At 39.6% G+C, this 17,523-nt stretch overlaps 1 protein-coding gene across 5 annotated transcripts in view; it reads right to left on the bottom strand.

Moving 5' to 3' along the window:
- LOC100525350 (polyprenal reductase) overlaps positions 1–17,523 on the bottom strand; it is a 51,908-nt gene that overhangs the window by 18,247 nt on the left and 16,138 nt on the right. For 2 of the 5 annotated variants that reach the window (XR_014812463.1, XR_014812462.1), the window contains exons 5-6: positions 16,438–17,142; positions 13,876–14,023 (exon numbers count right to left, since the gene is read on the bottom strand). Coding sequence is in view for 1 of the 5 variants with exons in the window: in XM_003128988.6 (XP_003129036.1) it covers positions 16,883–17,142 (260 nt within the window). In the remaining 4 variants the exon portion in view is untranslated. Of the gene's footprint in view, positions 1–3,583; positions 8,879–11,435; positions 13,204–13,875; positions 14,024–14,386; positions 17,143–17,523 lie in introns of those variants that run through there. The other 3 variants (XR_298920.4, XR_014812461.1, XM_003128988.6) reach the window with 3 other exon arrangements.

Here is a 17,523-nt window from a genome sequence, read left to right as displayed (position 1 = left end):
TACTCCATATATACTGATTACACAGCAGCCAACTCAACTACTTTACTTCACTCCCTGGAACATGTGTAGAAAAGTTGTAGATAAAAACAAATCCCAGTGCTGTCTGTTTGTGTCAAGAAAATAATTTTTTTATCTCATAGTAAGTATCTAAAATACTTTTTTCCCTAAAATCCTTAGAACTAAGGCTAAACTACTGTAACTTCAAATATGGTAAACTCTAAGACCCTTCAAATTTATTTACATTTTTGGTGATGACTGGATACCATGAGAGATCTGAATATGTTAAATAGAATATATAAAGGTCCTTCATAGCCTTGACTGGAGAATATGAAACTATCCCTTGAAAAAGTTAAAATTCTCCAGTACAACTAATTAGTAAGATGGTAGTACGGGGTCTCCATTCTCCTCTGCCTTAATACAGATGATGTGAGAGGTGAGGATAAAACAAAATATCCTTCATTTTTGTATCTTGAACTACTAGTAGAAAGAGGAAGGATTGAAGAGTCACCATGCTTGATATAGCCAATCAGTTGCTTGAAACTATACAGGAATGTACTTGCTTGTATTTTCTGTGCAGTTGGGCTACTTTCATTATCAGTTACTCATGCTACCTCCCTCAACTTACATACCAACTCCAGCAGCATTAGGCAGAAACCCAAATCTATTCCTTGGAATTATGAGCAAGGGAAGAAATGAAATATTTACAGCATATTTTATGCAGATACACATGCCACCCTCCTTTTCTAGTGATGCCATGCATGGAGGGTCACTAGGTTCAGGGGAGGGTATAAGCACCAAGTTCTATGGGATTAATCATGGCTGTTATTCATGGGCAGCAAAGGAGAAGTCCCCCATTCTGGTCAGATCTAGATGTAGTAAGCAGAAAGAGGAGGTAGCTGAGATCTTAGAAGAGCCAACCTTAAATGAAATGTCCTTATTACTCTAGGCAACCTCTTACAATATCCTCCCATACATAGCTCATTGAATTCCACACATACTTGCACAGGGAATAGTGCAATATTAGTAGAGTATGTGACACTTTCAGATGAACATTCTTGGCATTCAACAAAATAAAAAATATGTTCAAGTGCCAGGGTTTGAAAAAGGTTCAGAGTGGTAAGAAAACTGCTGTAACAATACGGACATGTCCTTTTGGATGGATTCACCATCCTGTTGATTTTGCTGCTTCAGAATCTATAGAAAAGATTGGTGTATTTCATGATGTACTCCCCCCCATCTTATCAGTTTTAGATGGAGTATCCCATTAGGAAGAAGTGCATATAATGAAGGTTAGCAAGGCAAACTCCCCTGCCCTCTGTCAACAGTGGGTGCAAAAAATTTTAGCACAAATAGCTTCATCTTTGATATCCAATGTATTACTATGTAAATGATCTTTTGTTTGTTGGCAGTTGCCGAGAATTGGTCTCAATATCCATGTTTAAAAAAAAATGTTATCACATGTCTGCCATAAACAATAGCTAATAAAACATGAAAAATTTGAGTTCTTCTTTTTTTTTTTTTTGTCTTTTTGCCTTTTCTAGGGCCGTTCCCACAGCATATGGAGGTTCCCAGGCTAGGGGTCAAATTGGAGCTGTAGCCGCTGGCCTACTCCAGAGCCACAGCAACGTGGGATCCGAGCCGCATCTGCAACCTACACCACAGCTCATGGCAATGCCGGATCCTTAACCCACTGAGCCAGGCCAGGGATCAAACCCACAACCTATAGTTCCTAGTTGGATTTGTTAACCACTGCACCACGATAGGAACTTCGATTTGAGTTATTCTTAACAATTAAGGTTTGTTGGGACTATATCAGAAACAAATTGTTCAAAACTTTTAATATGAATGGAAAAATTAATCAACTCTGTGGTCCCTACTGTGGTATAAACATTTGGTCCCTTAAGTTTTCAAATTTTGAAATTCAACTCCTGTGGTGATGATATTAGGTGAGTCTTTGGGGAGGTGATTAGGTCACTAGGCCAGAGACCTCAAACATGGGATTAGGGACATAAATGTAGCCAACAAAACCTTACCCTCCATCTCATCATTTCAGTACATAGCTAAAAGATCCATTTATGAAGCAGATATTTGTCCCTCACCCAACACAAAGTAAGCTGGTCACTTGTTCTTGAACTTTTCAGCCTCAGCCATTGTAAAAATAAAATATTCTATTGTTTCTAAACTACCAAGTGTCTGGTATTTTGTTTTAGCAGCCAGAGAACTGGCTGAGGAAAAATATCTCTCAGCTCATAGACTTGTCAAGAGAAAATTTGAAATCTCAAAAGAAAGAAAATTGGCTGGAAAAAAATCAACAGAACAGAGGAATCCATCATTATGGAACAACTAAAAATGATATGATATATACATAATGGGCATAGCCATATTAGAAAACAGATAGAAAGGAACTGAAATTAATTTTTAAAAAAGTAATGACCGAGAATTTCCCCAAATGAATGTCTGACATCAAAATCACAATATCCAAACTCAGACAAAAATATGACTAGGAAACTACTGACCAATGTTGCTCAGGAACACAGATGCAAACATTTTCAACAAAATCCTAAGAAATTGAACCCAACAATGTTTTGAGAGAATTCTATATCATGACAGATGGATTAATCCCAAGTAGGCAAGGCTCGTTAAACATTCGACAATCAAATAATCATATCAATGCCCTAAAGAGAAAAATAATTGTCAGTAGATGCAGAAGGTGTTTGAAAAAAATCCAACACCCATTCTTCAGAAAGACTCTCAGTTAAGTATAAGCGGAGTGGAGATTTCTCAAGCTGATAACAACAAACTACAAAAAAATCTTCTATTTCACATTGCGTTTGATGGTAAGAAACATGAAGCTTTCCCACTAAGGAGGTAAAAATCAAGGATGTTCCCTTCCATCACACCTTTTCAGTATTTTACTCAGTCCTTGCTAATGAAATAAGGCAAGAAAATGAGTAAAAGAAATACAGATTGGATAGACAAAATAAAAACAGCCCAGATAAAAAGTGGACTTGGAATTACCTCATGGATCAGCAGTTTAAGGATCCAGCGTTCTCAGGGCCATGGCATGGTTTGCACCCCTGGCCCAGAACTCGTGCTTGCCAAGGGCATGGCCAAAAAATAAGTGGACCAAGAAACTTTAAAGACATCTTGTCAAAGAAAATAGATGCTTTGCACATAACTATATGGAATAATCCAGATTACATGATATCATTACAATGCAAATTAGGAGTTCCTGTCGTGGCTCATTGGAAACGAATCCGACTAGGAACCATGAGGTTGTGCATTTGATCCCTGGCCTCGCTGAGTGGGTTAAGGATCCAGTGTTGCCATGAGCTGTGGTGTAGTTCGCAGACATAGCTTGGATCTGGTGTTGCTATGGCTGTGGTGTAGGCTGGCAGCTACAGCTCCGATTAGACCCCTCGTCTAGGAACCACCATATGTTGCAGGTGTGGCCCTCAAAAGACCAAAAAAAAAAAAGAAAAAAAAAAGAAAAGGAAAATTAAAACTACAATGATAACCAACTACATAGCCCTTAATTTGCTAAAATGTGTAACAATTACAACAACAAATACTCTAGAGGACATAGAGCCATAGAAAATTTCATTCATTGCTGGAAGAAGTGAAAATACAGCTACTTTGGAAGACAGATTGACAGTTTCTACAATATTGAAAATACTCCCACCTTACAAAGTGGAAAGTATTCTCGTAGATATATTATTACATATATCCTGAAAGGAGTTAAAAACTTAAGTCCATACAAAAATGTGCATACTGACATTTATAGCACTGTTAGTATTGCAAAAATGTAAATAACATCAAGGTGTCCTTCAGTAGATGAATGGGAAAACATACTGTAGTATATTCTGGGAATGTAATAATTTTCAGAACTGAAAAAGTAAGTTATCAAGCATTAATTGTAGGTTGGGAGGGTAGATAAAGATGGTGGCAGGAGGACATGGAACTTACCTCTTCCCACACATACACTGGGAATACATGTACACATGGAATAATCCTTAAAGGACAGTGACCAAACACTGACAGAAGAACTCAAAAAACCTAAAAAGAAAGATCTTCATGGAACTGGGAAGGATGAAGGGGAAAGAAAAGAAAAAGAAGGAGGGATAACTGGAAGTAAGTTAGGAGCTGCTCCTCTGGGAAGGTGTTGAAGGAAAAGAGATGCTCACAGCCAGGGATATCCCCTCACCAGCAGAGAGGTCAATGACAAATTCTTACAAAGATATGACCTTTCAAGACTGAAAGAAAAATACAAAATATTACCAGACCAGTCACAGATAATGAAATTGAAACTGTGATGTAAAACAACTTCCAACAAACAAAAGTTCAGCACCTAATGGCTTCACAGTTAAGTTCTGTAAAAATTTAGAGAAGGATTTCCTGTTGTGGTGCAGCAGAAACGAATCTGACTAGTATTCATGAGGATGCGGGTTCAATCCCATGCCTCGCTCAGAGGATCGGGGCTACAGTGTTCCTGTGAGCTGTGGAGTAGATAACAGATGAGCCTCTGATCCTGCATTGCTGTGGCTGTGGCACAGGCTGGCCACAATTCGACCCCTAGGCTGAAAACTTCCATATGCTGAGGGTGCAGCCCTAAAAAGGAAAAAAAAAAAAAAAAAAAAAAAATTAGAGAAGAGTTAACACCTGTCCTGAAACTATTCCAAAAAATTACCAAGGAAGGAATACACCCAGGTTCATTTTATGGGACCACCACCATTCTGACACCAAAACCAGACAAAGAAAGACAAAAAGTAAAAATACAGGCCAATGTCACTGATGAGCATATATGCAAAAATCCTCAAATTTATATTGGTGAACCGAATCCAACAATATATTTAAAGGATTATACACCGTGATTAAGTGGGATTTATGTCAAGGATGTAAGGCTTCTTCAATATCTGTAAATCCCTTTGACATACCACATTAACAACCTGAGGAATTAAAACCGTATAATGATCTCAATAGATGCAGAAAAATCTTTTGAGAAAATTTGATTAAAAAAACCACCAAAACTCCAGAAAGTGGATATAGAGGGAACCCACCTCAATCTAATAAAGGCTATATATGAAAGACCCACAGCTCACATCATTTTCACAAGTGCAAAGCTGAAAGAGTTTCCACTAAGCTGGAACAAGACAAGGATGTCCACTCTCACCACTTTTATTCAACATAGTTTTGGAAGTCCTAACCATTACTGTCATAGAAAAGAAATAAAAGAATCCAAACTGGAAAAGAAGTGAAAATGTCACTGCAGGTGACATGATCCTATACATAAAAAATACTAAAGGTGCTATCAGAAAACTACTGGAGTTCAGCGAATCCAGTAAAGTTTCAGGATGCAAAATTAGTACAGAGAAATCTCCTGCATTTCTATACAACAATGAAAGATCAGAAACAGAAATTAAGAAAATAACCCCATTTGCCAATGCATCCATAAGAATAACATATGTAGGAAGAAACCCACTTAAGGAGGCAAACTACCTGCCTTCTGGAAAACATAAGATGCTGATGAACAAAATCAAACATGACACCCACAGTAGAGAAGATATATTATGTTCTTGTACTGGAAACATCAATACTGTCAAAATAACCATACCACCCAAGGCAGTCTATAGATTCAATGCAATCCCTATCAAATCACTAGAGGCATTTTTCAAAGAACTATACAATTTTTAAAAAAAATTTGTGTGGCAACACAAAAGATTTCCCTCCCCCGCCAACAAAAGCCATATTAAGAAAGAAAAATAGAGATGGTGGAATCATGCTTCATGGCCTCAACCTATAAAACAAAGCTACACTCATCAAAACAGTATGGCATGGCACAAAAACAGAAATATAGATCAGAGGAATAGGATAGAGCACACATTATTGAACCCACATATCTATGGTCAATGAACCTATGACAAAGATGTCAAGAACATATAGTGGAGGAAATTGCAGCTATATATATATATATAGCTTTTTAGAGCCCCACACACCATATGAAGGTTCCCAGGCTAGGGGATGAATCAGAGCTGCAGCTGCTGGCCTACACTGCAGCCACAGCAACTTGGGATCCCAGTCGCGTCTGCAACCTACACCACAGCTCATGGCAATGCCAGATCCTTAACCCACTGAGCAAGGCCAGGGATCAAACCCACAACCTCATGGTTCCTAGTTGGATTTGTTTCCGCTGAGCCACGAAGGGAACTCCAGCAATGTTTTTCGATCTATGTCCTAGAGTAATGGTATATTTACATAATGGAGTATTGCTCAGCCAGAAAAAAAATGCCATTTGCAGCAACATGGATGGATCTAGAGACTCTCATACTTAAGTGAAGTCAGTCAGAAAGAGAAAGATCAATACCATATGATATCATTCATATTTGGAATCTAATAAATGGTATAAATGAACCTATGTATAGAAAAAACAAACTCACAAATATGGAAAACAGAATTGTGGTTGCCAAAGGGGAGGGAAGGTAGTTGGATGGACTGGGAGTTAGGGATTAGTAGATGCAAAATCCTGCATTTGGAATGGATAAGCAATGAGGTCCTGCTGTCTAGCTCAGGGAACTATATTTAATCACTTCTGATGGAACATGTTGGAGGATACTGTGAGAAAAAGAATGTTTGTAGGAGTTCCCGTCGTGGCTCAGTGGTTACCAAATCCGACTAGGAACCATGAGGTTGCAGGTTTGATCCCTGGCTTTGCTCAGTGGGTTAAGGATCCAGCGTTGCCATGAGCTGTGGTGTAGGTCGCAGATGCGGCTCGGATCCCGCATTGCTGTGGCTCTGGCATAGGCTGGCGGCTACAGATCCGATTCGACCCCCAGCCTGGGAACCTCCATATGCTGTGGGAGCAGCCCAAGAAATGGCACCAAAAAAAAAAACAACCCCCCCCCCAAAAAAGAATGTTTATATATGTGTAACCAGGTCTCTGCTGTACAGCAGAAATTGACAGAATACTGTAAATCAAGTATAATTAAAATTTTTTTAAAAGAAAAAAATGCTAACTGAATTAACAAAGATTACTGATAGAAACGCAGGTCACTGTAACGGCACTGGAAACTATAAAGATGAACCAGTCAAAAACGGACAAATTGCTGGGATAAAAAGCACTCTAGAAGCAATGAATAGCAGACTAAATGACAAAGAACCAGTAAGGGATCTGAAAGATAGAATAATGGAAATCACCAATCAGGACAGCAGTCAGAAAAACAAACAAACAAAAAAAAAGAATGAAGCCAATATACATGATGTATGGAATAATTGAAAATATGCCACACTACGCACAATAAGGGTTCCAGAAAAATACCTGCAAATGACACAACCAATAAGGGGTTAATATCCAAAATATACAAACAACTCATAAAACTCAAATGTTGAGGAAACAACCTAACTGAAAAATGGGCAGAAGACCCAAACAGACATTTTCCAAAAGACATACAGATGGCCAACAGCACACAAAAAGATGCTCAATGTCACTATCAGAGAAATGCACGTCAAAACCACAATGGAAGTATCACTTCCCACCTGTCAGAATGGCTCTCTTCAAAAAGTCTACAAACAATAAATACAGGAGAAGGGGTGGAAAAAAATGGAACACTCATACACTGTTGATAGGCATATAAATTAGTGCAGCTACTCTGGAAAACAGTATGGAGATTCCTTAAAAACCAAAAACATCTTCTTTATCCATTCCTCTGTCAATGGACATTTAGGTTGTTTCCATGTCTTGGCTATTATATATAATGCTGCAATGGACATTTGAGTACATGGGTCTTTTTGAGTCGATTTCTTTGGATAGATGCCCAGGAGTGGGATTGCTGGATCAAATGGCAGTTCTATTTCTAGTTTTTTGAGGAATCTCCATACTGTTTTCCACAAGTGATTGAGTCAATTTACATTCCCACAAGTGATTTTGAGTCAATTTACATTTCCACCAACAGTGTAACAAGTTTCCTTTTTCTCCACACCCTCTTTAGCACTTATTGTTTGTAGACTTTTTGATGATGGCCATTCTGGCCGATGATAGGTGGTACCTCATAGTGTTGATTTGCATTTCTCTAATGAGCGATGTTGAACACCTTTTCATGTGTTTTTGCCATCTGTATGTCTTCTTTGGATAATTGTCTCTTTAGATCTTCTGCCCATTTTTTGATGGGATTGTTTGTTTTCTTGGTATTGAGCTGTAGGAGGTGTTTATAAATCTTGGAGATTAATCCCTTGTCAGTTGATTCATTTCAAATATTTTCTCCCATTCTGTGAGTTGTCTTTTCATTTTGTTTAGGGTTTCCTTTGCTGTGCAGAAACTTTAAGTCCCATTTATTTATTTTTGTTTTTATTGTCATGACTCTTAGAGGTGGATCTGGGAAGACGCTGCTGTCGTTCATGTCAGAGAGGGTTTGGCCTATGTTTTCCTCTAAGAGTTTTGTAGTATCTGGTCTTATATCTAGGTCTTTAATCCATGTTGAGTTTATTTTTGTGTATGGTGTTAGGGAGTGTTCTAATTTCATTCTTTTACATGCAGCTGTCCAGTTTTCCCAGCACCACTTATTGAACGGGCTCTTTTCTCCATTGTATATTCTTGCCTCCTTTGTCATAGATTAGTTGACTGTAGGTGTGTGGGTTTAATTCAGGGCTTTCTATCCTGTTCCCCTGATGTATATTTATATCTTTGTGCCAGTACCATATGGCTTTGATGACTGTAGCTTTGTAGTATATTCTGAAGTCAGGGAGCCTGATTCCTCCAGCTCCTTTTTTCTTTTTCAGGATGTCTTTGGCTATTCTGGGTCTTTTGTATTTCCAAATAAACTTTAAAATATTTTGTTCGAGTTCTGCGAAAAATGTCCTTGGTAATTTGATAGGGATCACATTGAGTCTGTAGTTTTTACAGGGAAAAAAAAAAAAAGTCATGGTCAGAGTTATTTACTAGCAGGCCACAAGGAAACAGAGGTCTAGAGGTCAGGATGCAACAAATCTCACAGTGGTTTTTTTTTTTTTGTTTTTTTTTTTTGTTTTTTTTTTTTAATTTGGAGGGAACAAGAATTAAAGAAATAGGAATCAGGCTGAAGAGTAATCTTTGTCCTCATCACTAAACACAGATTTAATGTTAATACTTTGAAGAAAAAATATATGTACTCTAATTTCCCGAAAATGCTCTATTTCTCTTATAAAACCTAATACAAATTTGTGTGGGTTTGTAACAATTTATGGATTCCGAAGCTTTCCTTTTGATTGAATTTCATTGTATTTCCCCCTTACTATATTTTTACTGGCTTCTTGGTAGTACAAATGCACAACTGGATCACTGCTTTTCACTTACCAACATAACCTGTTCTCACAGCTTTGTAAGGTAGATATTGCAATTCCACAATAAAGAAAATGAAGGGGATTAGTGACTTTTGCATATGACATTGACAACAGAAACATTCATTTAATAAAAACTGTCTGTTATGTATCAGACACTCTTCTAGTGCTAGACATGCATCTGTGTTCCAAATAATTAAACAAACAAAAAAACCTACCCTCATGTACCTTATATTCCAGTGAGGGGAGACAGACAATAAAATAATAAGCATAAGTCAAAAAGCTCATTGTAGTTTTTTTTTTTTTTTTTTGTCTTTTGTCTTTTTTTGTCTGTTGTTGTTGTTGCTATTTCTTGGGCCGCTCCCGCGGCATATGGAGGTTCCCAGGCTAGGGGTTGAGTCGGAGCTGTAGCCACCGGTCTACTCCAGAGCCACAGCAACGCAGGATCCGAGCCGCGTCTGCAACCTACACCACAGCTCACTGCAACGCCGGATCGTTAACCCACTGAGCAAGGGCAGGGACCGAATCCGCAACCTCATGGTTCCTAGTCGGATTCGTTAACCACTGCGCCACGACGGGAACTCCTCATTGTAGTTTTTGTATTTTTATTTATTATTTATTTTTTTCCTTTTTTAGGGCTGCACCATTGGCATATGAACTTTGCCAGGCTAGGGGTTGAATCAGAGCTACAGCTGCCAGCCTACTCCACAGCCACAGCCACACCAGATCCGAGCTGCATCTGCGATCTGCATCATAGCTCACAGCAACACTGGATCCTTAAGTCACTGAGCAAGGCCAGAGATCGAACTTGCAACCTCATGGTTACCAGTCGCATTCATTTTCACTGAACCACAATGGAACTCCTTATTTTCGTGTTTTAGAAGATAGTTTATCAGTTAGCTATTGCTATAAAACAAACCACTGCAAAACTTGCTCAAAATAGTAAGGATTTACTATGGCTCATGAGAATAAAGGGAGATGAAAATGTGATTGAGAGGGTTAGGGTGCCGCATTAAATCAGGTGGCCTTATTGAGAAGGTGACTGGTGGGCAGCCTCTTAGATGGCCCTGCTAACCCACACCTTCCTCATAATCCTGCCTTGAATAGTTCCCTTCCTTGCAGAGTGAGCTGGACCTTGTGACTTCTTTCGCACAGACAGACACAGAAAAAGTGATGGGATGTCTCTTCCAAGACTAGGTCACAAACAGGTGGCCTTCTGCCTTTCATGGCTTTGCCTGCCTGCTCTGATGGAAGTTAGGCCCCATGCTATGAGCTGCCCCACAGAGAGACCCATGTGGCAGGGACCTAAGGGAGGCTTGGCCCTTAGTTCAATAACCCATGACGCTAGCTGAATCCTGCTAAGGCCACATGCATTTGGAGGGGGTCTTCCCTCAAGGGAGCTTACTGAAGGGACCTCTGGCCTCCTGACATCCTGACTGCAGTGAATGCTTGAGGCACAGGTACCCAGTCATGGGACACCTGAAATCCTGACCCACAGAAACTATGAGAGTTGTTTTGTCCTTTTATGCTGCTAAGATTTGGAATACTTCATGACACAGCAACAAATCACACAATGACTAGAGGCGAGGGAGTTAGTCACGTGGCTTTCTGGGGGAAGAGAAGTCTACACAGAGGGGACAGCCAGTGCAAAGGCTCTGATAGGAGCATGACTGATATGCCCAGGGAACAACAAGGAGGCCAGTGTGTAGGAAGAGGGAATGAGAGCAAGAATAGCAGATGAGGTAACTGGGGATAGCAGATGAGAGATGACTGGGGGTCATATCATATTCGAAGCTGGTAACTCTGGACTTAGTCTAAGAGCAATTGGGTGCTGTTGCAGTGTTTTGACAGAGCAGTGATATGATCTATATTTTGGAAAGATCGCTCTGGCTTGTATTGAGAATCAGCTGGAGAAAATAAGAAGAAAAGCCAGATCAATAAGGAGTCTGCTGCAGTCAGGCAAGAGATGACGGTGGCTCAAATCATTAGTCATGGTCACGGGGATGACATCAGGACATAGGACCACTGATTGGCCTGTGTGAGAGGCCAATGAGAGAGAGAATGAGAAGAGTCACGGAAGACCCCACTGTTTTCACTGAGTAAGTAAAGAAACGGAGTCTGTAGGAGGATCAGGTGTGGGGGATGAGGAAAATCAGAAGTTCAAGTTTAATTGTGTCAAACTCCAGATATCAATTACACACCATGTAGAGACCTTAAGCAGGCAGTTGGACATGAATCTCGAGTTGAAGAATAATGTTTAGGCTGGAGATAAATGTATACTGAAGTTGTCAGTACACAAACAGTTTTAGAGTCTTAAGACTTCATGAGATCAACATCTATTGATAGACAAAGTGACTATAAACTGGGAATTGGTGTTTTCCTACATTCAGAAGTCAGGTTAAGACAAAGAATCAGTGAAGCAACCCAGGAAGGAGCATCCAGGGAGGGAGGAGGAAAACCAAGAGTGTGTGGAGTCTTGGAGTCAGTTAAAGGAAGTGTATCAAGGTGAAGTGACCTAGTTCTCTATGTTCATATGTTTACTAAGAAGTGACCCCTTGATTTAGCATGGTTGCCAGAGACATTAAGAGCAGTGGCAGGAGTTCCCATCATAACTCAGCAGTAACCAAAATGACTACTATCCATGAGGACATGGGTTAGAACCCTGGCCCTGCTCAGTGGGTTAAGGATCCAGCGTTATCATGAGCTATGGTGTAGGTTGCTGATGCAGCTCAGATCCTATGTGGCTGTGGCTGTGGTGTAGGCCAACAGCTGCAGCTCCAATTCGACCCCGTGCCTGGGAACTTTCATATGCTGTGCATGTGGCTCTAAAGATAAAAAAGCTCCCAAAAAACCAGTGTCAGTGGAGCTGTGAGGTCTAGAGAGTAAATGGAGTGGGTTTAGTAGTGAAAGAAAAAGAACTGTAGCTGGTAAAAAAATAAATATTTAGTTTTGATGCAAAGGCACCAGAAAAATAAGGTTGTATCTGGTGAGGGAAATGGGGTTATGTTTTGGGGTTAGGGGATGCCAACTGTTACATTTGGAATGGATGGGCATTGTACAGCACAGGGAAATATTTGTGATTTTGTCACGTTGCTGTACAACAGAGATCAAAGAACCATTGTAAATCAACTACACTTTAATAATGATTAAAAAAAAAAAGGTATTTGTCTGCTGATGGGACAATGGAGAAAGGGCAGAACTTTGCTGATTTAGTTGTTGGAAGAATGGCTAACCAATGTCTTCAGGTGGAATCTAGTTAGTGCTCAAGGAGAGGGCCTGGCTTTGAGTAAAAATCCAGAGATATTGTTTATGTTTTCAGGAAAAAATTATAAATGAATTTGAAAAGAGCAAAAAATATGACTGGTGTTTTGTCTAGCACAGGCTTCAGTTTATCTGCACCTTGTCTTTGAGCTATTTTATAACTTTCTAAGTCACAGACATTTCACAGGAATGCAAAAAAATTATTTTCTATAGACATGCAAATGAATTTTGTACAATGGAGGCACAACTGATTTCTCTCCGCCACTACAGAAGCCAGCTGGGCATCTATTAAGCGAATTCATTTTGGCATACCTCATCATCCCTATGTGTCTGCTCTTTGAAATTCTTCTGTGAACTGATGCTAACATCTTACTAGTTTCTTCATTATTTAATGAGTTCAATAAAAGCTTTGGCACAGATGGAAGTTCCTGTTGTAGCTCAGCCATAACAAGCTGACTAGTATCCAAGAGGATGAAGGTTCAATCCCTGACCTTGCTCAGTGGGTTAAGGATCTGGCGATGCTGTGAGCTGTGGTGTAGGTCGCAGACTCGGCTCAGTTATTGTGTGGCTGTGGCTGTGGCACAGGCCGGCAGCTGTAGTTCTGATTCAACCACTAGCCTGGGAACACGTGTGGCCCTAAAAAAGCAAAGGAAAAAAAACCAAAAATAAGGCACATATTCATTTTATATTTGTATGAGGATCATGGTTTTTTGTTGTTGTTGTTAGTTTTTTGTTTTTTTTTTGAAGTATCTTTCAACAATAGTAATGAGGGCAGACAATGTTTATGGGCAGATGCTCAGGTGGGTACAGGTCGTGTTGGTATTCTGTAGAATTCCTCTCCCAACATCTTGTTTTTCCTGAGGACAGAGATGTGACAGTAGAATGGCACAGTGAATGGAGTAGAGATGTTTAGTATGATGGTAGCACAGAAGTCCGCTTGAGGTTAGTGGCCACCAATATGAAGGGGGCTGTTCACACACAAAGGAAGGAGGGCTGAATCTAACCAGGGGGGTGTCTTGGTGAAATCAGCAGGAAGGAGCAATAGAGTCGGGGATGTGTACAAAGATTAGAGTGATTCACTTGGAATTGAAGGAGGATGAGGAGGTAAGAAAAGACAGAAAAATGCAGACAATCATAATGTCATGATATCAATATATTGGAGGAACCCTTAAGTTGGAAAGACTGTTGGAGTTGCTGTACTAGAACTGTGAGCTGGAAAGACAAGGGCTGGTAATCAGCGAAGCAAAGTATTCTATGTGGGGTCATCATCCTAGCATCTGAACAGTCTATGATTTGAGGGTCACTTACCTGATAAGCATCAACTCCTTTTTGTGTGTGGAAAACACAGATGATTTGCATGGAGTGCTTATTCCCCTTCTAGTTTTATTCTTATGGTCTTTCTCAATGAGATGATTCCATGAAATCAAGTCTTGTTTTCTTCAAGAGTGAACAGAATCTGCAGACAGACAGGCAGCATGATGAGCAGGGTCTCTAGGGAAGGTTGTGCAGTTTGTGCACCGCATAGAAGACACCAGGCTCAACAGTGAGTGGGCTGAGACCCAGCTCAAGCTCTACTCAGTGAGCTACAGTCCCATCAACAGTTACCTTGTATGCCCACAAAGGTTCATGCCCCGCTCTCATGAGGATATTCCTAGAGTAATGACTTTTCTAATTCACAGAAAGATCCTATGCAGGGTTCGATCCCTGGCTGGATAGAGTGGGTTAAGGATTGGCATTGCTGCAGCTGTGGCTCAGATTTGACACCTAGCCAGGGATCTTCCATTGTTGTGGGTGTGGGAAAAAAAAATATGTCATAGAATAGCTCTTCATAGTACAGTTTTTATTTGAATAATTAAAAATTTCCCCCAAAACCAATAGATGGGTTCCTAGGAGATCTTTGGTATTTGCGGAAAATGATGAAGTATGACTCACGTGGATGATTTAAAGATCCACTGCCACCTTCAGGGCTTCTTGTCCATTTGTCAGAAAAATCTTAGAACACTAGACTAATGTGAGATCCTGATAAAAATCAGTTAAATTTTTTTTTCTGATAAACAATGTGAGCAAGTGGGCAAAACCTGCTTAGACAGGTATAAGATTTTCTACTTGTTGATCTACTATTTTAAGATCTTTAACATATCAGTTCATTTTGAGATACATTACTTATCAATGGTCCTTGAATTTTCAGTTAACTTTAGTTATGCAAATGTTTAGAGTCCCCTTAAACTATCCATTAAGCCTTACATAAAAATTCCAGCAAAGGCTTCCTCTTTTTTTGATAGGAATTTTAGCCATAACCACTCATTGAATATAGAACAAAGCTTTTGTGGACAAAATAATCTATGCTCAATGAACGCAAATGTTAGTGTAGAAGATGAGCTACAACTCAGAGACTTAATTGTTATTCAGTAGTTAATCCAGGGAATGCTGTTTGGAGGTAGTTGACTATCATTTCCTGGAACTTAATAGCAACAGAAGAGGAAAAATTAGAGCTATTCCACTAAGCCAACAGGAAAATCAAGAACACCCCCCCCCCCAGGCTATTTCTGGATCACCTATGTGAAGAATTTGTAGACTCCCTTTGGTGCTCTCCTTTTAGGCATATGGAACATCTTCACCAACACAAAGAGCAATCCTGACTGTGACCTTGCAATCACCACACAGTTCTGAATTATTTCCCATGGTTGAGCTTTCAAAGACCACAGGACTTTGCCCTGAACCCCTCTGAGGACATCACTACTTCCTTTTTTATTTTCACATAGAAATGCAATGTTTGGGCAAGGAAGGGGGTACTGGGAATGCTCTCCAGAACAGCAGTCAAATTCCTAGTCTAAGCCAGCATAAAATTGCATGCTAAAGCAAAATACATTTTTTCATCCCAAAATAATATGCTACTAAAAATTATCCATGCCATTTGGGTGAAAATTATGACTAAAACATTATATGCTTTACTTTTCTAATGTAGAAAGTTGTGTTCCTGAGTCCTGGTCCTGAGGATGGTAAAACCAAATGTTAAGTGAAGTGAGTATGTCATTTATTTGAATAGGTTGAGCAGCTGATGGAAGTGGTATCTGATTGCTGGAGGAGAAAATGCTACATCCGAATTCTAAGAATTTTAGAATATGGGCTGACATACATATATTTAAAGTCAGATTAAATGAGAGTGTATTTAAAAGCTTCAGTTGACTCCTCCAAGGATGGGGCTGGGAAGGATATTCTTAGACTGTAAATTTCATTATGTGTTTGGTTAATAATGAGGTTCTTTCCCTCAGTTACTGCAAAACTTTGGTCTCCAGTAAACTAAAAGACATTTCTATAAAAGGAATAGTTAATACCTCAGCCAATAAGCCAGTAAATCTTATGCTGCACAGATGTGCAATTTTTACTGCATTGCTCAGGCTATAATATTATTTTCTATTTTCATACCGTGCATTTATAGCCACTTGATTCAACCATGGCTGTTTTCTTTAACATAAGCTATTTCAAGTGTAAACTTTATTTTTAAACATGTTTGGATTTATTCTATTAGAATAAACTCAGGCAGACATTAATCTAATTTGAATAACTACATATGAATGAGGCTACAGTACCATCCCATCAGACATGGAAGTCAGTTCCATTCAGGAAGGCCTTCTGTGCATAAATATAAAAATAGTTTATTTTCAGATGCTTTCACTTTTAAGGTACTCCTTTGAAAGGGACGTCAAAAAAGTATTACATAAAAGGTTTCACACTTTCTGTCAGGCTATGATTTGAGGGGGAGACGATTACTAATGATTAATTACATACAGAAATCCCTGTGGTAATAAATCAAAGTATAAACTAATTCCCATAAACTCATTTTTCTCTGAATCCATTGGTATAACTTACACATTGTCGTCATTTTCAAAGGCTATTCTGCCTTGATTGCAATATGATAAGCAGTTACTGAGCACCTACTACACTGTGTGGTCTAGTTAATTTGTCTGTAGCGAAAACGAAGCCATGGATGACTTCTCTCTTCCTCTGTGTAGGTTTGAAGCTGTTCGTATGTTCTTGGTTAGTCGGATTTTAAAGCAGTTTGCAGAGGTCTCATCTACTTTTGAGCAGTTTGTTGGTTTTACAAAGCTCTCTCAGGTCTGTCACAAGTATTTCTTCTCTGAAGACTCTTTTCCTTGAGGAATAGTGCTTTGCTCATTCAGTGAAGACTTTTGGATACAGAAATGGAACAGAGTTTCAAGCAGTCCAGCAGAGAGTGTACTTTGATCTCTAGACTTCGTGGTCCTTAAGAATCGTACGCATCACCTGGTTCGCATTCTTCATGACTGAGGTTTTCTTAAAACAGAAATGGTAGGAAAGCTTTCCTATGCTTTGGATAGGAGACAAATTTGCTTCTGTAGAACTTGTGACTGAGGAAAGCAGACAGGGCCTGGTTGAAGAAGACGTATGTTACCACGAGCCACCAAGTTAAGTTGTGGAATCCAAAGGTGACAGCCATGGAAATGTAGATCATAAGCTCTGCTAAGTAGTTAGGAGAAGAAACGTATTCAAACCAGTCTCCAAAAGGGATTCGGTGGTTACAGTGAATGACCACTCCTGAAATGGAAAAAGAAGATACCGTGAACGTTGAAGCTGCTACAAGAAAGTTTTATTATGTCACTCCCCAAATAATTTATAAAAACTCCTTTAGATGGGAGTTCCTGTCGTGGCTCAGCAGAAACTAATCTGACTCGTATACATGAGGACACAGGTTTGATCCCTGGCCTCGCTCAATGGGTTAAGGATCCAGGATTGCCGTGAGCTGGGGTGCAGGTCACAGACATGGCTTGAATCCCACGTTGCTGTGGCTGTGGTGTAGGCCGCCTACTGAAGTTCTGATTCGACCCCTAGCCTGGGAATCTTCATATGCCGTGGGTACAGCCCTAAAAAGACAAAACAAACACAAAAAACAAAACCCAAAATGAACAAAAAAAATTT

The sequence above is a fragment of the Sus scrofa genome, chromosome 8 (assembly GCF_054392235.1).
Source record: "Sus scrofa isolate SSC_HxYL_T2T_F1_AM1 chromosome 8, Sscrofa_HxYL_maternal_Yorkshire_Landrace_v2.0, whole genome shotgun sequence".
In the NCBI taxonomy this organism is placed as follows: domain Eukaryota; kingdom Metazoa; phylum Chordata; class Mammalia; order Artiodactyla; family Suidae; genus Sus; species Sus scrofa.
Note: the sequence above shows the minus strand (reverse complement) of the source record. Positions and strands in the feature narration are given on the sequence as shown.